Genomic DNA, 22,001 nt, shown 5'->3' on the forward strand with positions numbered 1-22,001 from the left:
TTATTTGTTGATCCATTCTCTAATCTACTCTCTCCGCGGCAGCAGCTATTTTCTTGTAATGTCTCTCGAGCTCTAAGCTAATCGAATAAATACTGGAAGAAAGAAGTATTTCTAGGCTAGTGCTGTCTCGTCGCGACGAGACTTTATTCGTCGCCTTATAGGCCTTGCCGATAAAGCATTAATAACTATAGAGACATTTTCTCGCTACAACCTGATACTGAAACTATATTGTTTAATTCACACTAATTAAATAATAAATTCGAATAGAGATATCGAAAGAATATAAAAACGAATTAATGAATAAGTAATATAGAATTATGTAAATTGAAATGAATTAAAATTGTAGTTAAAATTAAATTAAATGTATGTTAAATAAGTATAATAAAGGAATAAAAATGTGTGTGTGTATATATATGTATATATACATTATATTATACATATATGTATATACGTGTATGTGTGTGTGTGTGTGAGATAAAGATTAAGGTATGAGGTTGAGGAGAAGTATCGCATCTAATAAGTTACCTAACTTTTTAACTAGCTTGCGATTGTATCACTGGAGCACCTCTGTGTAATACCGAAGCAGGTCGAGATTTACGACCACCGGCAGGAGCCGTAAGATTTGTCGATGGTTGTTGAATCGGTTGCTGCGCTATTTGTTGGGCAATTGCCGATTCTCTTTTCGGTACTTCCGGTGGTGATTGAAGAACATCCATGTATTCGCGAATTAAGTTCGCAATTTGGTGTGCCTGCAAATGAAATGATGGCAATATCAGTAAATAATAATTACGCAGTTAAAGAAAATGTTTTAACACTCTAAACATAATTATTATTCAATATAAAATTTGTGCACTATAATATAAATTCTTAAACAAAAAGAATTACCTGAGATGTCGTAAGGATAACTTTGCTCTGCTTCTTATCAGTACCAGTGATAATCATCAAACAACTAACAGCTGGACTATAACTGAGAATACTGCTATATTCGTAGGTACAGAGAGTGTTTCTGGAACGATGCTCCAAAAGGTGAAGACCTTGCTGGTCGACGGCCAACCACAGAACACGTGGCCAATTCGAAGTAAATGATTGCATGACATCGAATATCGTGGCCCTGTGAAGCGGCCACGATTGAATTAAATTCAGGAACGCCTTCTTCGCTTCGGGCGGTGTCATTCCTCGTAGTGATTGATGGTGTTGAAGTACTCCTTCAATGCATAAACTTGGAACCAGTCTTGGTGGAAGGCAGTGACTTGATATAGTTCGGTAATCGTGATCCGATACAGCGTCTTCGCAATCACCTAGTTCTAATTGCGCTTGTAACGCTGTCAGCATCATCTAAAAACAGATTATAAATTTAGATAATCTATACCATAATTTATTGGATTTTAACGGATAATAAAAAAAGAATAATTATTTACAGCTTCTTTCTCAGTAATAGGAAATCGATCAGCACGTAAATCATGCAGTACTTGATGATAAAGTAACTCTTTCTCCACCGGATCATCGAGATTCATGTACTGATCAAGGAACAAATGTTTCTTAAATAAGAAGAAATGATGTGCGTGCTTTCTTTGCGATTGATTCTGTTGTGCGTTCGCCGTTCTGTAACGCTCCCATTTCGACATCACATCGGCAATCTTTTCTTCTGGTATCAATGCTCTTTCGGTCGGTCCTAAGACTTCATAAATGGCATAACCTATAAATCCCAATTAAATTATAAATATTTACAAGCCATTTAACAATTAAAAGAAATAACAAATTTAATTTAACTTCGATTACCCATGGCAGTTTCTTCTAAACCAATCTTAGTCTTGATAATCTCCATAACGTCTCTAGCTGTTGCTGAAGGATGAAATTCAACAGCATGATATTGTCCATCCATGAAATGGAATCTCGCATAAATAGGCCTGCGATTAATCGTGCACATTATTTCTTCTCTGCTCGGCGGCCATTGTCTTCTTCTCGTGCCCTGCGTCTTGTAAAGGCACTTTTCAGCAAATCTGGCGTATTTTCCCTCCTCCGTAACGTAATCACTAGCGCATCGTTTCAAATGCGCTATCAGATACTTTCGAATTACTTTCTGTGGAGGTAGAATAACTGAACAGGCCAAAGAAAGTAACGCCCAATGCCTGAGATTGACTCGACTATTAGGATCAGGGTGATCTGTCGTTTGTTTAATCAATTGAAGATACAGTTCACCTAAGAGATTCTCCTTTCTTATACAACGTTCCATCACGGTTTGTATCAAGTTTACGTGTTCATCTTCTACCCTACGAACCGTATCTCCGTTTTGTCCTAATCCAGCGTAAGTTAAAATTAATTGGAATACACTAAGAGCCATCTGTTCATCCGGATCGGGTAGTTTTGAGAGACTCTGAGGTATAGTTTGTCTGCTGAATGCCCAATAGGCATAAGGAAATCCTTTATAGGTTTCACCATGATCAGTCGCGCTACCATGTTCTTGCCTAAGTTTCTCTATCTTGTGCTTAGACAATCTTCGCAAAGTGTTTCTTAGAAAACCACCACCAGAGTCTTGAGGTTTTCTCAATATCTCCGCGTCCACTAGTGTTCTTCGGCAATTGACTAAGTTATGATAGAGCCTAATACGATCCTCGTTGGTAATACACTTGAGCTTCTTAGTAGGAACCTCGTTTTCCGTGATCCAGCCTGCCAATGCTGGACAGTAACTAACGATCAGACTACCTATCTCGTTCTTCTGTGGCGTTTCAAAAACAAAACACTTGTGCGAGCTGTCGGGATTGTGACGTAGAAGAGACAGTGTTATGAAAGAGTCACTTGGGTCTAGCATGATGCTTTCCACATCCTGATAACGATACTCCGATAAGACAAATTTATCATCCGGCTTGATCAGCATCAATCCATCGCAGTTTATACCCAAGATTAGTTGATTGCCATACGACCAATAACCACGATAAGTTACGTTGAACATAGTCGTACCGTAGAGAGGGTATTGCATCACGCAAGATAAATACAACACCTTGGCTGCCAATTCTTTGCGACCGGCGCCATACTGTCTGTGTGCCTGCGCTATGATTGGCACCCAAACATCGTCGCCTCGAGCACGGCTGATTCGATAAGGCAAAAAACTATCCACCTCGCTGTAGTAATCCAGCCGATCGTTATCTTTTGGATCGCCCAAGGCGACTTGCGCTTGTAAGCCCGCCAACTGGAGCGCGACCTTTTCTGATACCGGGAAATCGTCGCACTGAAAAGTGACAAAAGAGAGAATAGGACGTTTACAAGAAACAAGATAAGATCAATAATTTGATTTTTTCCCTCTCTAGTTTACCTTCACAACGTTATATACAGCTTGAGCGTACAGCATGTTCACCTCGACGGGATCTTGGGATATTTCTCGGGTATTTCGGAAAAGCCTTCGTTTGAAAACGAATCGATTATCGCCACTCCCTAAAGTAGCATTATTTCCACGACGAAGTGTTGAAAATGTTGATTGTGCTGTGTTTAATTTGCATTGTTTCCTGAAAAAAGTAAAATATAATAAGACAAGTTATCAATGTAAAATTAAGTATAATGAACTTTGATATAACTGCATAAATATTCGTAGTTTATTAATCGATAATAGTAATCAATGAAAATTTACATTTCCCAAGCAGCTATAACATCATATAGATAATCATGCGCTCGAACATGTTCTTCGCCATCCGGTCTACTTTGGTAAATTGCCCAACCTTCTAAAGACCTGAGACCCAATTTTTCACCTAACTTAGCAACAGCATCGGAAGCAGTATCAGTTGGATGCACATCGATTGCTTTAGTTCTTCCATCCAAAAAGAAGAATCGACAAACTATCGTGCCTAGTCGCCTCATAGCCGCAATCTCTACCGTCGACGGTGGATGTTGTCTACAGGAAACTTTCATATTTTTACAATTATCCACGCACCACTGAACGTATTGCCGTAGTTTGCCCTCGAGAGCCAAATTCTTTCGCAAGAAAGACACGAAATACTTGTACAGTAGTTTACTAGGTTGAAAAGCAACTATAGCCAAACAGAGCAATAACCAGACTCGTTCAGCCCATTCTGGGTTAGGATTGTTAGTTGCTTGTCGCATACATTGGACGAAAATTTCATCTCTTAATTCTTCACGCTCAATACCATAACCTATTATACTTTGAATAGTTGCAATTTCCTGATCTAGTTTCATCTCTCCTCTTATATACTTACAAAGATCCTAAAGATTAAGAAAAAACATTACTTTCAATGTTAATTAACAAAGAAAATAATCTGTACAAATAATTACTTACCCTGAAGACAGAACAAGCCACATTAACGTTATCAGGGTCGTACATATGAATGTGAGAATTCGGTATAGTAGAACCTTTGTAGTAGGTAACCATTTCGTACTTTGGGATGAATTCTACGCTCTTGCCACGTGATTTTCTAGTGAGCGTAGCCATGATTGTACCCTCGGGAGATCTTTCGTGGCTATTGAAATAATTTTGCGCAAATTCTACGATATCATGATAAGTAACTTCGTTATCAGGCTCCTTCTTGTCCTCCAATTCTTGAAGTTTACGCTCCACTCTGCATTTGCGTCTCTGTTCTCTCTCCACGGGTGGTTGTTGAGATTGCTGCACCTGCTGTTGTTGTTGATCATGACCATTCTGTTGCTGTTGTGGTACCGGTTGGTGGTGATTATGGTGCAATAAATGGAGACTATTTGAGTTTCTAGATTCTGGTCTCGATGGAGGGCTACCAGCAATCGGTTCTTTAATGACTTTGTTATTTGGTGCAGGTGGAGGTGAACCACAGGATTCACCGTTAACTAATGATCCAGAATTTCCATTGACCAAAATTGGACTGCTAGGACTGTTCTCTTCACGAGGTAAAACGGACTCGTAGATAGGCTCTCCATTATCAATAGAGGAATCGCCACCATTCATCGTCAAAGCTGTAGCAGGAGGTGGCGGAGGTGGAGGAGGTTCAGTGGGCTCTGGAAGACTCGGCTGACCGAGTTTGCCAGTGTTTGGACAAGGTATCCTTTGCTGTTGCTGCTGCTGCTGTGATGATTGTTGCAATGGCGAGGTAGCTTCTTGCCCATTTGGAGTATTTGCTTTAGATTCCGCTTTTGAATTTAACTCCATTTCTTGCTGAATTACAGTCTCCAGTTCCACATCGAGGTCTTCGACCAATGCATCCATTTGTTCACCAATTTCTTCAATTATCTGATTACCCTTCGTCGATTGCACGTCGGATAAAAATGAAAATAGATTGTCCAAGTCTACAGACTGCAAATCTGAGGCAGCCATTTTAGAATTCATTTGCTCCGCCATCTGCGACAATGCAGCGATCTCTTCTTGCGCTTTTCTGTAAAATGGAATAGCACATATATGAAAATACTGAAATACAATTCAATGCAAGTATTTTAATTTCTTAAGCGCACAAATTAGCCAGGTGCCGGTGTATGTGTGTGTATTTTGTGGTACTAAACACTGCATCTATGTTAAAAGCAATTATTCTTAGTGAATTCTCGTCATGCCGTAAGGATTTTTAATTCGCCATTCGAACTACCGACACGTCATACGAACTTACCCGGGTTCCATCCCGACAATACCATTGTACTGTGCGCTATAAAGGACACAAATGGACATACTATTAACACACAAACGAACAACAGTTCTATATGATCGTCACGGCAGTTTGTATACTGGAATAGACGTCCTTTTATCATACAGTTTCAAGATAATATATCGTTATACCTTTGACTTTCTTCCAGAGCCTTCTTATCCTCCATCAATCTTCTCTCCTCTTCCAATCTCTCCCTCTTCCTCATCTCTTCGTCTACTCGTCTCATTTCTCTCAAAGCAGCCGCAACCTCCCTTGCGAATACGCCACGCAGATGACTCTGTATCACAATGGCTGCTCTTCGTTTTCTGATGAACATTATTCTCAGTTTCCAGCCTCGGTATGCATGTTGCACTTTCAGTGCAGCGTCTCTCACGCGTTTATACTCTGGAAAAATTCAAATTCTCTTTAGTTCAAAAATAAGATAAGAAATATATTATGAAAAATTAAAATTGAAAATAACTTACCTCGTCGAACTACGTAGCCTCTCCATATTTTCTGTATCATCATAGCGTTACTGGTAACCATTTGATTTCTACAATCTTCCAGTGGCTCGTGTACATAGCTTCTTAAAAACACTTTAGTTTTGCCTATTTGCCATTCAGTTTCAGGGATACCCTGACTACTGATTAAGCACCTAACAGCCTCTTTCTCGTTATAAGAACGTGATAAACGTGCTTTATCTAAACAACGATATCTCGCTATAAAGTCGTGGAAGGGCATGTGTATAGGAAAGCCTTCCTTCCTGATTCTAATAATATCTAACATGCCTAAATATTTCAGCTGGTCCAGAACCAGCTTCTCGTCATAGTGATTCGACACTTTTTGCATATTTGGCTTGATGCATCTAGCGTACCAGGGTGTGGTAGCTTGAAGAACATCGACCAGAGCCTGCAACTGATGTCTGAAGGAATCACAGAGGGTTGGTTTTCCCTTGGATGTTCCACGAGACATGGTAGTTGCATTTCCACTTGCACGAGCTACCGTGCATCCCAGAAGATCCTGATAAACTGTGATTTCTTGAACAAATTCATTTGTGCTCCTAGACATGAAATCGAAGAACACATCTTGTTGTACATCTCGATTCTTATCGACAAATCCTTCGACTGCGTAAGTAACGCATCCAGCGTAGTGTTTCACTCCAAATTCTTTCTCCCATTTTCGCCTATCGTCCCCTTTCACGTAGCAAGGATGATTCTCGAATTCTGCATGCAAATTGGTCAGGTAAGCTAGGTCCGAGCCTTTCGGCATATGGCACTGCTCGGTCAGTAATTTAAGAACACATCGTGGAGGTTTCTCGATTAATTCCAGGCACATGGTGTTGTCAGTGAAGGTGATATGGGAGTATTGGATCTCTTCCTGTCGATACTGAAATTCAAAACGTTTCACGTGTTACGACAGCCGACATGGAAAGGACAAGTGTCAACTAGTCAACTTTGCAACCAGTTTATTTTTATCATTAACCCTCGACTATATTCAGGTGAAGTATTAATGACAATGTATTACATGCATTTGAGTAGATAACTTGAAACTAGGTAACATGTATAATATATCTTTGTGGTGCATTACTAAGTATTACATGAAAAAATATAGAAGTATTCAATTCAATTAATACAGAAAGACGACTGGCATCTAGTGAAGTTTGGAACTAGTTAATTTTAAACCCTACAGAAACTCACGTTCTCAGAAACCTACATCTAATATATCTTCAGTTTATTGTTAAATATTACAGACAAAAAATTGCTAAGAATTCAACTGAATTATCTTACTGCACCTTTGACATCGAGGTCAATACAATGTTACCTTAACGGTTACGTAACAAACCCATTATCTCACCCTATCATGTGACACGATCGTTAATCGTGTCACACAGCTGACTAAGTATATAGGAAAACAAGAAAGCTTAGAAACGACTTACTAGTTCCTGTTCCAGCGCGAACACGTAGTGATTGAAAAACTTATGCAGCTTCTCGTTCGTGTAATTGATACACAGTTGCTCGAAGCTGTTGACGGCAAAGTTCTCGAAGCCAAATATATCCAAAACACCAAGAAATCTCGAGCTGTCCTGGCCAGGATTCGTGCAATTGTTTATATGATTGATTAACCAGGCGAACGTTCTCGAGTACAATGCTTTTGCCATCGCATGCCTGTTTTCACGGGCTTCTTGAACCTTCAATGGTATCTCGGTGATATTTCCGCGGACGTTTATCTGTCGTATAAGCACCACTTTGGTGAGATCCTCAACCTGCAGCCCGAGCAAAGGAGCAACCGTACCAACGATGTCAAGGTCTTCTTTAGTTAGTTCGCATCTTTCGCCATCCACGTCTTCGAAGCTCAAATTCCCCAACCAAAGAATGGCAGACAGGACTCTGAAAATACCCTCGCACATTTCCGGCGCGACCTACAAAAACGAAAGTGCCAGTCAGTCGCGGCTAAGGATAAAATAAGTCCTCGTTACTGAAGCAATTTATAGAGGGAAGAACGAGAAATGAAATAACAAAAAGAAATATTATGTGGGAATCTATTACACATATTTTAAGGTTTTAGGATGTTCTTTAGTTATTCAAATATTTAAATTGTTATAGCAATCAGAAAAAATGACGATAATACAGTTATAAATGTAATAATAAGAAAAACGAAAATTAAATTATTACTGTCATAAAAATAAGAGATGTACTAATTATGTATTTTAACGGAAAACAAACATTTAATAAATATTTGAACTGATTACTTTGTTTAAAAGTAATTGTTCTAATTATTTGTTTGACTAATAGAACAAAACATCAAAGAATTCTAGATTGTTATGATAAATTCTCTATTGCTCATATTATAAATAAATATTCTATCATTAATAACGAGTAAAAAATAATTTTCTGACAGACTGAACATAAATTCTATTCTGAGAGAATTAAGCAGAGAAATTCCTAACTTTTCATCTATATGGAACTGTTTGTACAAACTATTAACACCAATAAATCATATCCTTTGATGATACCACCCTGTGTGTACCGACTAATTACCTGTAGCACGTTAAACGCAAGCCTAAGAGCATCGAGTTTCTTGCAGTCGGAGATTCCATCGATCTTCACACAACCAGACTGATTCAAATACTTGTAGTGGCTTGCTGGCATCAGTTTATATTGTTCCGCGAATTCCTCGTCTCTGGTTCCAGCTTCGACCAGCTGATAGAACACATGGTAATTCCTTTCTCCGCTACTTTGAAAAGTTATACGGCTCTGCTCAAGCAAGTAATCTTGGATGATACAGCCCTTGATCATCCACTTACTGTCGAAGCACACCTGCATAAACTTGCCAAACCGGGAGCTGTTGTCGTTCCTTACTGTCTTCGCGTTTCCTGTATAATATTTTTTGAGAATGAAAATAATTATATTCTCGTAAAGAAAGACTATAATATATAATATATAAATACAATATAAATAAATATAAATATAATATAATATATAATATAATATATATATAATATATAAAATATAATATAATATATAAATATAAATATAATATATAATATATAAAGACATTATAGGATAATTATTTAATATATTAAATTTTGGATGATTTTAGTCTGTAGTTCCAAAATATTAAATTTCATAAATTATCAAATTTAGAATAATCACATTCTGTAGTTTTGAATGATTAAACTCTGTAAAATATTAAATATAGGATAATCATATTTTGTGGTATTAAAATACTAAACTTGATGAAATGTCAAATTTAGGACAATTTTCATATACCCATTGTGAAGAGCGATTAAAGAAAAGATAAGAATTTTAAAAAATAAATAAACATGAAATATATATACTGAAATAATTATTTGTAAATTTTAAATCAGTATGAGACAGTTATAGGAGAAAGTCTAGCCTTTTAATATTGGTAGAATAAAACGCGACGACAGAAAACATTTTTACAACGAAGCAGGTATTCCTGCAGTGTTTGGTAGCGCATTTTGCCGAGATACAAAAGTAAACGGTACAATTTTTATGATACCCCCTTAAATCTTTTGCCTCTCGTGACCCAGTTTCTACCCCTCGCGCTTTTACATTTCACACCTGACTCGATCTCGGCCTCTTGACTCCGAGTAATGAATCCCCTTTATTTTTAAATGCCATTAGGAATAACGTTCATCGATCCATTTCATAAAAGTCTTCCCGTTTCTATTTTCGAGCGTTGCCTTTGGAACAAGAGAAAACCTCGAGAAAAAAGGCTTGCCTTTTCTTCGGCGACTTTTATGAAAAGTATCCAGCAAACAATTTCGCGACAAATCTATGCTTTCATCGAAGCCCTTCCATTTCTTTTTATTTGAAATCATTTTCAAAGTTTCCAATTGAAAGAAAGTAAAACATGTAATTTTTTCTTAATTACTGGAAATAATATTTAATAACCAACGATTGAGAAATTTCTTGAGAAAAGTGCTTCTAAGAGGAAAAATTGCGACAGAATTGTTAATTCTGATTTTGTAATATTCGTAATAATTGAGAAATTCCATAATAATTCGTGTAATATTTTATTAGAAAACACACTTGACACCTTCACGTATATTTATCATAGATCCTTTTCTCCAGATTAACTCCTCAATTAATAAATAATTCTAACTTCTATAATGTTGTTTGTATTTTGTAACTGGTTATTTTTAAATTTTACAAAGATCCTGGGATATTAATTAGTTCTAATTTAATATAAGGTAATTTTCCATTATTAACAAAAAAAAAAAAAAAGAAAAGAGAGATGTAATTAGCTTTTAATTATTTTTATAAGAGACAAAGCTTTCGTGTTGGCGTGACAGGCGAAAAATTCCTGGAAAATTAAGGACAGGCCGTAAACTGTTAGAAAATATAATCAACGGCGACGAAACTAGTTATTAAGGGGAATAAGTTAATTACCGAAAGCTTCGAGGATGGTGTTCGCCTCTAGAATTTGTTGTTCCACCCACGTATCCACATTGCTGGTCACCGAGCAAAGGTATTGCAAGATGAATTTCGTGGTTTCCGTCTTGCCAGCGCCACTTTCTCCCGATATCACGCAGGATTGATTGCTCTCCGTGTCCTGGAGAGACCTGTACGCTGCTTCCGCCAACGCGAATACGTGTGGCTCCAGGGAGCCCATCTTTTGTCCATGATATCGATTCACGTACTCCTACAAATCAAAAATTTCAATATGATTTAACGAAGACTAAACTTTCCTTTTCCAATAAAAATTTTATCGTTTTCAATAAAACAGAATCAACTGTGTTATTCGTAAAAAAAAAAAAAAGATGCTGAGAATAGACTACCCTGCATTTTTACAAACAGCAAAATTTTATAAATTTATTTGCATTTTAAATTAGTTTTTATTAAATAAGTTTTTATTAAATAATTATTTCTTTGAAAGGATTACTTTAAATTTGTACCTGTTATGTTAGAGATAGGATTCTTTGAATAAATCTATCACACCGTTCTGAGCTGAAAAACCTTTATTGCACTTTCTTACATGGTCTAGGGATAAAAACAAAAGAACATCTTAAACCTATCGATTACATCTATCGATTATATCTAGAACTATCTTCTAGTTACTATTTATTGTAACTAGCGCGTCTGCATATGGACGGCGAGCGCGAACTCACGTTGTCATTTTCAACATGTTATTTGTATAAAACAGTGTAAAATTGGTTGGACTTTTATAGAGTCTGGGAGAAACAGCAATGCCATCTTTAGTTTTACAATGTTATTACGACAGTTGGAATAGTTTGGGGTGGTGCGTGATGAGGTAGGGGAAGGAAGACGTACGTAGACAACTCTATTTCCGGTGTGGAAGAACTTTGGTCGACTTGTCAATAAGACTATCTATCTGAGCTTAAAATGTACATGTCATATCCACGAAGGATGCATACGTACTGTATGTAACAGTCGATGTACAAACAAGAACTTGTCACAATGGCGAAAAGATGTAAATTTTAACGTTGCAAGGTTATTTAAAGATCAATACTGCGGTCATAGTTTTAGTTAAGATACAGCGGATAAAAATCAAACAGTGCAATTTTGAAAAATACAATTTGCTACATTTAACAAATATTTTATACTTCTACATTCGTCAGACATTTATGACAAAAATTAGTTTGCAAAAGTATACGCAAAATCCAAATTACAATATTTTTATATTTCATTAATTCTGCTTATAGAAATATAAATTTACATAAAAATTCGTAACGCGGTCGCCATTATTTTATCTAGCTTCGACGTACAAAAAATCTCAGTACAGAAATTTCTTGAATTCCAATTACTTTAATTATAAATGTCCTTTCTTCATGGCAAAAAATCTGCGATATAGTTCATTAGCCTTAATTACCGTTTGGAACGCATCGGACACGACAAACAGATTCCGATGATCCAATAGAAGGTTTGAATTAAGAGCGATAGCTGGGCTCTGGACAACCCTGGTAACCCGATTAATTACAAACGTCATTTGATAGGACATTCCACGACCGAGTTCCATTCGGCCCCTTTCATTTGCTGGTTCCCTTGGGAGACCATATCACGGTTCTAAAAGGTATGTACATCAATAGTTCGATTTCAAACGGATCACAGATTAACGCTTCGCCTTTACGTGGCTCGTAAAATGTTCCCTACTGTGCTCGTGAAATCTACTTTATTTGACGCTTCCAGTATATGATTTCTGCCTACATTCGTTATTTTTTCAAACAGAATCCTGTTTTCCACTATAATACAATTTTTTCTTAAATGCAATTTATAAATTTAATATACGATACTGTCGTTTTTTTTTTAATAAAGATTAAAAAATCTAATTACCAAACAAGAAGGTAAAAAACTAACTACTAAACCAAAAAGGTAGTAAAATTCTACATTAATATACAAGTTTATATTAAATTTACTTTCTGTGGTTTATTAATATTTATCTTCGTTATAAAATGAAATTGCGTTCTAAGTTAATATTAGTCTATAATCGAAAAATCTAAAAAGGGCCAGATTACCGTTCACGTTAACTATATTCTACCGACGTCGACATTAATGCCAGCTTCGTGAAACCTCACTTAGCAAAAGAAAAAAGTAATGTATTCATTATACAAAAGACCGGAAGTGTTTTATAATTTTTTAACAAGGGAAACTTTGCTCGTTAGACGGGTTTCGATTCGACCTGTGCACCGATGCATTATGCACACAGCACCTTAGCTGGTCGTGCGGTTGCAGCCAGTCCCGAACGAAGTAGTGCAACCCAGTTTCGTGTCAGACACGTCCTCTGCGCAACTGCGAACGCAGGGAGAGCGTTAATCCACTAACCCTTGGCGGCTCGTGAAAATTCATCGAAACGCTTGATCCATTTCCATGAAACCGCCGACGAGAACACTTGGGTCGTATGGCCCCCGCTGCATATGTACACACGTGTACCTGGTATATGCACCTTAACGAAAGGGCCGAGTTTACAACGTTTCGAGAATTCCATCTAAATTGGAGTGTCGCGTCGGATCCTTGCAATTTACTTTATCTTTCTGCCAGGAGAGGGAAGACGCGTCGAGATTTCGGTTGCAGTGTTACCGAGCGTTTCAAAGATGCATGCGCCACTTCAGGGAATGAACATAAAGAGGGGAAAAGATTATTGTGCGAGCACCACTGTATGCACCGGGAAATTTACGTAATTGGATTGCTCCGTAAATGTTGATCTTTGCGAAAATTAGCTAAGATAAAAGTCACGTCGTTCTGTGACGCATCAGAACGAAGAAATAAGTTTCTTCTCCTTTATTACTTGAATTATGCTACTTCCCTTTCTTCCTTTTTTTAGGTACTGTAGTTTTATGATGTATGAATTTTAGGATGTATGAATTATATTGGAAGACATCTAATTATTGGCTCTTTACATGTAGTTACATATAGTTACATGTAGCTCCTCCGTAAATAGAGGATATATACAGTCAGTCACAAAAATCTATATACGCGTATCATTGAATTCTTTGCATTCGATATTTAGATTATAATAAATATTTAAATTGTAAAAGTGAAGATTATACTATATATCATGAAAATCGGTTTGAAAGCTCTATCAATAAGGCAATAGTGTTTATTACAATATTTTAATTCCAATTTATGTAATCTTTTGTATACATCTTTTACTGTCAGAATCGTTAAAAATTTTTGCTTTCTCAAAATTTCTTTTTCAACTTCTTTTTCTCTTTCTTGTACATGTTCCACAGAATGCTTTCCTAGACGACAGAAATTATTCTAGGAACATCGTTATTGGCTATATTCGAAAAGGAATTATCTTTGGCCGCGTTTACACAGTAGATAAACTTACGTCGCGGGCCCTAAGTTCTTGAGAAAATAAATGGCCTCCGGTAAAAATAGCGCAGTGCAACGAATTCCAGGTGGCTGTCATACGGAAGATGCATAGACGTATCTTATCTCCTCCTTTCAAGGAATACATCTGGCATGCGTGGACATACGAACTGTTAAGCTCTCCTACATATTTCCTTATCGGTGATTGTTTTGTATTTTGGGAGCTTCAATTTTCAGCATGCTGCTGTTATTAAAACGATGTTTGGATAGCTCTTACCGGACTATCTAACTTTTATTGCGATATTGGCTGGTTGGAATCGGCACACCTGCCGCCGAAAATGAAATTTTTTGAAATACGATTGCCATCCATCAGTTTTCCCAATCTGCGTAATATTTCACCAAACATATAACGTAGCTCATACTCGCGTACAGGGAGTTTCAAAACGATACGCAATCACTCATTAGACATTCTTTCTACGTCATTAAAAATCACTCTCTGCAACTTCTGAAAAAAGTTCTCCTCTTTGTAGTTAGAGTGAAAGAAAACGACTGTTCCACGCCTGTACATAATAACGAGAAAAGAAAGAAGGAAAGAAAGGCGCAGAAAGCGAAGCAGCTATGCGCATCGCGAATGTTTTGACTCCAAGAGTGTAACAGGGGAGCGAAGAGCTCGTGTCCCCGTTTATTCCTGCAGCTGCGACTGCAAAATCAGCGCACGGTTCGCCGACTAGAGGCTGTGGCTCGTGTCAGGACATCGGCACCGGGGATCGTACTTACGACCCCTCTTCTTCGTCGGTGTCGTTGTCCGACCGTGCGCGCAAAGACGAATGGCAAAACGAGGTTACGTCGAACCTAGGATAAAAACGGGACTGTTTTCCATGGCTCGTTCCTTTACTGGGTCGTTAATTAAGGTTATAATACACACGAAGTCCAACAGGATCAATTAAAGGCGTTCGATGCTCCTCTTGTATCGATGATGAGAATAACACGGGCAAAGTCTAGGGATTTTCCCTAAGTTTGTTGACGCACGTTGATTGGTCCATTGATAACGTCATAAATAACTCGTGAAGAGGTTATACGAGGAGTTTGTATGGACCTATATCGTCGATGGAATTAAAAATGTAACACAGGAGGTGAGTTCATCTCTGGATGATTAGAATTTTATTTATACGATTTGAAGAATTACAGATACTAGAATTCTAGTTAAACGTAGAAATGTTATAGGTACTAACAACTGAAGCATAACAGAGGAATTGAGTTTACTTTTGTGACATTAGAATGTTACTTGTATAGGCTCTGCAACTACAATTGGGTGCATGAAAGTTACGAGTATCAGAACTGTATTTAAACGTAAAGGGGTTATAGGCACTGAAATTATGGATAAATGCAACCACAAGTTACAGGTACTAGAATCATAGCCAAATGTAAAAATTTTAAAACAACGTGACATTGGTGTTTTAGGGATGGAAGACAACAGCAGACGATACATCGCTTTCTTATTTGCATGGGAACCAAACGAAACCTAACGAGTCATCGGTCACGTGAGCAAAGCCCATTCTTCGGAAGAAAGAATGAGACGGTTCCAGAGAAATGGGGGACGCTTCGTTTTTTCCAACGAACAAAACCATAGCCGGTAAAACGGCGTAAAATAGAGAGCCCTAGAGGAAAATGGAGCGATCTAACAACCTGCAGCAGGTCAGCCTTGGCTGATCGTTAATGACGACACACTGGCGGTCCAGTTACCTGAATGATTGTCTTTGACGTGAACCAGTACGGTTGATTACTTCGAAATACACGGATCGATCGTCCGTGCAATACTATAGGAGAAACAGAGGAAGATATATATGCATGTATATAGAAGCTATGGGTGATGCGGAATGTGCAACGACGAGATAAAAATGTTTCATCTCTCTGGCATGCCATATACTGCAAACGAGGGAATATCGAGATGCTCCAGTTCCTTTTGTTTCTGGAGAGACGCGGCTGATAAAGAGCGTTCTTTGACCCGAGAAATCTGGTATTACGTGATGCTAAATACCGTTAATACCGTTCTTCCTTCGATTTGCTTATAATTTGTCGTGTTTGTTCTTGAATAATGGCATTTTAAATCTTATTTTCTGCAATCTTTCGAAAATTGTATTGTTTGTCCTTTTCGCGAACTGTATTTCTTCGTTTATTTGAAATACATTATAAGCGTTGAATATGCGAAAGGTAATAAAATTAAGTAGAAGCAGTTAAAAAGACCAAATATTTGAAAATTATACATATTAATAACTGTTGAAATATAACATTTATTTCTAGACTATGTAGGCCCGATGAGGACAGGATTATAGTATTTCAGACTCGTTTAAGACTCTTACAATACATATGATTATGTACAGATGCAACACAGTGCGAATAAAATAATGGAATTATCTACATGACGTATACTGGCGATATATGTGCACTTATTATGCACGTACGGTACTGGCCAATCTCAATCTATTGCTTTATTAACTGACCGTCATATCTCAAATTTGTCTGACCTTTAAGTCTGTTTCACTAACTGACCACACGTTGAGATCTTAATTCATGTTTCCTGCTTGCAATTTTACAATTATGTAAATTGATTTTTGTATTTCGAATTTTCATCCTAGCTGCAATGAACAACACGCGTTTCGTTATTTTATGAACGAATCGCTGTAACCAAATTGTTCCATCGTTCCTTAAAAGATTTTTTTCAGGATAGGAGTACGATATTCGCGAAGAATAAAATGATAAATAACATAATAATTTTATTATTTCATAATCGAGTATGATGCAAGTTTTGCTATGATTTGTAAGTGACAGCGGAAATTACGCTGGTCCAAGAGCCACAGCGGATCTATCGCGATGGTCGACGATTAATCAGAGCACGACACCGTTTCACGAGCAGAACTGATATTCGATTACCACAAAATTATCCTTACATGCTGAGACCGTTGAGACTTGCTAACTGTGTTTCCAAGTTCCTATTACGAGTTAGGTTAACGATTATGACAAGTGGATTAATAGGTATAATTCCCGTCGATTGGAAAACAATGAGCTGCACGTTTTGCAAATTGTGGACACTGTGGAAATTATAAATTATTAAGCATGTAAAACTTTCCTACCAGGGAAGATCTTCCTTTTCAATTTCAATTACTATAACTTATATTTTATGGAAAGGAAGAATAGAAAGAAAGTAAAGTAAGAAAATATTACGAGTTTGTAAATTATTTTTTCGTGAGGATAAGATTCAAGCCTGTGGTCAATTTCCAAAACAAGGCTTAACTTTTAAGAGCGGTGGGGCATAGCCGTGGTCAATTAATAAAGCAACAGACTAAATCAATATTTGCAGGAGCAAGGTTCAACGAATTGGATTGTAACGAGAAATCACCACTCTAACTAATCATAAGAAAGGTAAATAATGCTATAGTCGCAATTCTTGCCGAAAAAATTCCCTATACACCATAAAAATCGATGGAATGGACGTTGCCCATTTTTTCCCCATATCCTTCGTGAGTGAACGATTATTCTAGATGCATGACATTGGTGTTCGATTTTCAATGCACACATTCAATTTCAAGCAGAAATCGGTAATAGATTCATGAGGATCGACACGTGTACCCGGGCATTGTCGCCGACGAGAGGAAAGGACGTGGCTCCAAAGGCTCCAGGGTAACCACGACGAGTCTCCGAATCCGATGTGCGCTCCAGCCCGATCAATAACACGGGGCGTGCACCACAGCGAGCCACCCTTTTCCTTCTTGCCAGCCAGGGGTCCTTTGGTACCCCGACTGACCTTCGAAATTACCGATCTATTCTCACGATCCTTTGTATTTTCTCTTTTAATTACCTTTTTTTCTTATCGATTTCTCATTAAAAATTGTTTAACGTTCAGAAGCTGTCGTTAAAAGAAATCAGCTCTCGTTAATTCTATTATGAGCGAAATTTTACTTAAATATGTCTGTTTCTTATTTCACAGATAATTCATCAAATCTCCTACGATTAGACCTACGATTAGCCTATCTGCTCATTTGTAAGGAGACCTACTTGATTGAACTGTACTCTATTAGTGCTAATGTAACGAAGTTTACTTCGTCAAAAGAGATCAGCTGTCGATAACTCTATCGTAATGAAAGTTTCGTACAAATGTACGATATATATGGCTTATTTTAGAGATAAATAGGAGATAAAACAGTCCTCATTAGCATTGTGTTCGATGTTACATGGAAAATGAAAACATTATTATTTGCATAACATGATCATAATAGAATAACGATGCTATTCATTATCGAGTGATAATGTTAAAATGAGATACATATGAGCGTGAACTTTCAGCCACGATAGCCTTTAACGATTGAATATTCTGAACAATATGTGACTTGAAATTTCCCTTATAAGTGATGCCAACGCCCTGTTAGGTTCTAGAAACGCTATAGATATTAGGACATACGAATCTTTTTATACGATTGAACTGTTACTATCAGCGAAACATTACGAGCCACAACTTATTGATATATTAATAGATTCTCTTATATTGTAGGAAAAACAGATTCGATGATAAAACAAATAAAATTGTTTAGTTTCTAATTTATATTTCATTTCATAAATTGCCGTGACGGCTAATGGGCAAAATATTTGATTTTATTACGCATTACCGAGAGTACTACCGAGAGAAGTCATTTTTCAAGACCTTTTTAAAACGCGGTACTCGCTTGGTATGTGCAGCGCGAGTTCATAAAGTCAAAGGAACGCGATCGAAGTAGAGACACGGGTTACAGCATCAAAGCGGTTTTTCCCGCGAACTTATTACCTACATGCACAGCCAGTCTGTAAAAACCAGCCGAACTTGAAGCGCATAGAAAGACACTGTTTTAAATCTCTCTAGGAAATTATTTCAACCAAACAAAGGAAATTAGCTAGTAAGTTAAAAGATATTAAACAAGCAAAAAATCTTGCCTATTCTTTAGCACAGGAAAAGATAACAACCAAAAGAATCTATTTAACGAACTACTTGTCAAATATTTTAAAGAAATGATAATAATAATCTAGAAAAGTTACACAACGCGAACAGATTAAAACTTAGAAAAATATACGAGCATATAAAACGAATAAAAGATAGAAAAATGAGAAAAAGAGAAATTCTATATTCGGCGATAAAAATAAGATTAAAAAAGTCGTTCGAGCTTGACCAGGTGGAAAGGTTTAAACCGCTGGCTCGGAGCAAATTCTATTGTGCCGTGGCTTTTTCTTTATTGCTTTAATTCCATTTAATCGCCCAGCCCTTTCATATTTTTTACTTTTTTTCCTTGACGAAGCCACACGTCAGTCGAAGGGTCGAATGCCGTTCGAGGACTGTTTCACTGTCGGCGACCCGTATTTACGTACGAAGTGGCTGCCACTCGATCCCGAAATAAGTCCTCGCGCGCAGCCTGCACCCTAATTCGACCAGGCTGATACGCGCGTTAACGCCGCCGATGGTTTTAAGCTCGATGCTTGCACGCCTCGAAATAGAGATTAAAGCTACGCGCACCATAGGGGAAAAAAGAGAAAAGTGCAACGCCAGACGATTATCGAGAACACGCCAGGACACCAGGGACCGTGTCTCTCAGCCTCTTGGAACAGATAGGAAACAATTTGCCGTTGTGCTTGCGAAAATGCTTTTTAAATGGCCTCTAAAAGTGTTTTCGAAGGTGTTTTCGGAGATGACGCGAGACGATATGGATAATCTTATCTTATTGGGAGCCCGAAGAATATTTTTGCAGCATGAAAATGGAAAATGGTTTGAAACTTCCACCGTCGATGGATCTCGTCGTAAATAGGATCTGCAGTGTTCATACATAATAAAAATATGCTTTAATTACAATTAAACAAACTTTGTATCTATATTTATGTCTGCAAGCTGAACGTCGATAATCAAAAAGGAAAGAGTAGGAAGATAAAGATATATCGTCCAATTAAGTTTCACGCGAATTAATATCTTTGAATAATTCATACGTTGAAATAAAAGGAGAAGTAGGAATGTAATAGTTTTTTAGCGATATTTACAGTTTACAGAAATATATAATATAAAAAATGAGGGGAGTTTGGTGTTTTCGCAGTTGTAAAAATAAATGGATTACTCATCGATTCGTCGGCAACGGAGTGTATCGTGACCTACAAAACCCTTCAAGAGTTGATCGGTCGTCTCGCGATATCTCCACGAAAGCACGTCGTGGCTTCCGTTTCCTGTTTTCAAACCGAGGCCTAGCAATTCCAATACGATAAAGGCGTCCTGTCGTCGGCATTCTCTTGTGCCGACGAAATATATTTGATAAAAATGTACGTCGCGTTATTATAACACGTCTTTCACAATAAATTACCATTCTCTCTTCCATAATATGTATCCCTAATTATCGCAATAAATATATTTCGGTTTTATATTGCAATTAACAAACGCAATCTTTATAAATAAATTGTTAATGAAACAAAAAAGATTGTTCGAAATGATATAACGCTATTTTTAAAATATGAATTTACTTAAAGGCATTCTGTTCCGCGTTGATGAAATAAACCACTTAAAAACGTACATCGCGTTACTTTAAAATATAATTCACTGTAAATTACCAAGTTCCCCCTGTGTTCTTATTTAACGTAACAAGCATGTTTCATCCTCATAATGGAAGTAATACTGTAACTTCGAAATGAACCATTAGCATAAAAATTATATTGTACTGTTTGCGATATTATTACGCGATTTAATAATAAGGAGGTAAAAATTCTATCGTTAATAATTTCGAGAATTTTTCAAGCTTCCGAAAACTTCTTCACAGCAATAATTTAATAATGAAACATTCGTAATATTTCTGGCAAATTACTTGAACATTATTATGCAATTATTCAAAATAGTTTTGGAATTATTTCATAATCAAAAAAAAAAAAAAAAAAAAAGAGAGAAGAAACTCTCCACCATTAATAACTCTGATAATTTTTGAACGTTCTAAACGGTTCTTCCACAGGAGTAATTTAATAATGAATCTTTCATTATACACGTGACCAAATTCTTAATTGTATACGATAGGAGAAACCAATTATTGCTTGCAAAGGAGAGGGGATAGGCACGTGCAGTCTGCTCCGTTCTTCGAGGCAGACGCCGTGTTTAATATTTGCTATTCTTCGACAGCACTTCCTGCATACATTTGACGCCGGAAGTGCGTAAGTAATTGCGCATTTCAGCAACCGCGGCACACTCTTTGTTGTTTTAATTCAGCTGCAATCCTCGGGTATGTAGCAATTTCATCGTGAGATATATTTAAAACACGTATTCTTACAAAAGTTCTTCTCTACATAGTAGAATCTGCAGAGGAAGTTAATATTCTATAAAATACATCGGCATACCAAAACTATTACTTTCTCTAAGAAAGATAAATACAAGAAACTAGAACGTTTCTTCGAAGAATAGTTCTTTATGTAATTTTATAAATATTTATATGAAAAGGAGGTGCTTCCTCTTTACAAATTTCCCTACAATTTAGTACGCACTGGAGAAGTTAATGTAACGTAGCTGATAAGGAAAAGACAAGTTCTTGGGTCCAATGATATAAACTTTCAAAAATATATAAATAAAAATTTCTTGTAATATTATTTTGGTATTCCTGGCTAGTCGAAAGATTTCACCGTATAAAGAAATCTCTTCTATATTACATTACTCGCTCTAGAAATATATTACGATGAAAGACTCACTCTACGCTAATATCCGTATTATGATTCACGTTCTCGATAACGCTAATTACCTCCATTCATTACCAATCCATTACAATGAGTAAAATTTCAACTCATAACCCCTACGATTCCCAATCGAACGATTGCCTCGATTCAAATAAAGAAAAAAAAAAGAAAAAAGGTCAGAGAAATCTAGTATTCGTCTTAAGCAGTGTGCATTAAAAGATAATCACGCGAAACGGTTCTAATTTACTCACGTTCGTGTAGAAGTCCACCTCTTTGTACGGATTCACAGCCACCAGTATGGATCCCGTGTACGTCTGGTCGTCGAATAGTAATATGCTAAAGTCAAGGAAAATTATCGAAGCAGCGACTCGTTAAATCGCTGATGCATTCAAGCAAGTCGTTCGTC

General features: G+C 37.0%; 1 protein-coding gene across 2 annotated transcripts in view; it reads right to left on the bottom strand.

Moving 5' to 3' along the window:
* Positions 1-444: 444 nt before the first annotated feature.
* The window catches only part of LOC117237163 (myosin-I heavy chain), a 44,987-nt gene continuing 23,430 nt past the window's right edge, over positions 445-22,001 (bottom strand). The window contains exons 3-16 of one of the 2 annotated variants that reach the window (XM_033500877.1): positions 21,847-21,909; positions 10,505-10,757; positions 8,627-8,961; positions 7,525-8,007; positions 6,074-6,974; positions 5,741-5,993; positions 5,574-5,609; positions 4,286-5,348; positions 3,623-4,212; positions 3,311-3,500; positions 1,780-3,226; positions 1,419-1,696; positions 886-1,335; positions 445-749 (exon numbers count right to left, since the gene is read on the bottom strand). In XM_033500877.1, coding sequence (XP_033356768.1) covers positions 534-749; positions 886-1,335; positions 1,419-1,696; positions 1,780-3,226; positions 3,311-3,500; positions 3,623-4,212; positions 4,286-5,348; positions 5,574-5,609; positions 5,741-5,993; positions 6,074-6,974; positions 7,525-8,007; positions 8,627-8,961; positions 10,505-10,757; positions 21,847-21,909 — 6,558 coding nt within the window. In that variant the 3' untranslated portion in view covers positions 445-533. The remainder of the gene's footprint in view (positions 750-885; positions 1,336-1,418; positions 1,697-1,779; positions 3,227-3,310; positions 3,501-3,622; positions 4,213-4,285; positions 5,349-5,573; positions 5,610-5,740; positions 5,994-6,073; positions 6,975-7,524; positions 8,008-8,626; positions 8,962-10,504; positions 10,758-21,846; positions 21,910-22,001) is intronic. The other variant, XM_033500878.1, reaches the window with a different exon arrangement.

The sequence above is a fragment of the Bombus vosnesenskii genome, unplaced genomic scaffold (genome assembly GCF_011952255.1).
Source record: "Bombus vosnesenskii isolate JDL3184/JDL3185 unplaced genomic scaffold, Bvos_JDL3184-5_v1.1 scf7180000013361, whole genome shotgun sequence".
NCBI lineage: Eukaryota > Metazoa > Arthropoda > Insecta > Hymenoptera > Apidae > Bombus > Bombus vosnesenskii.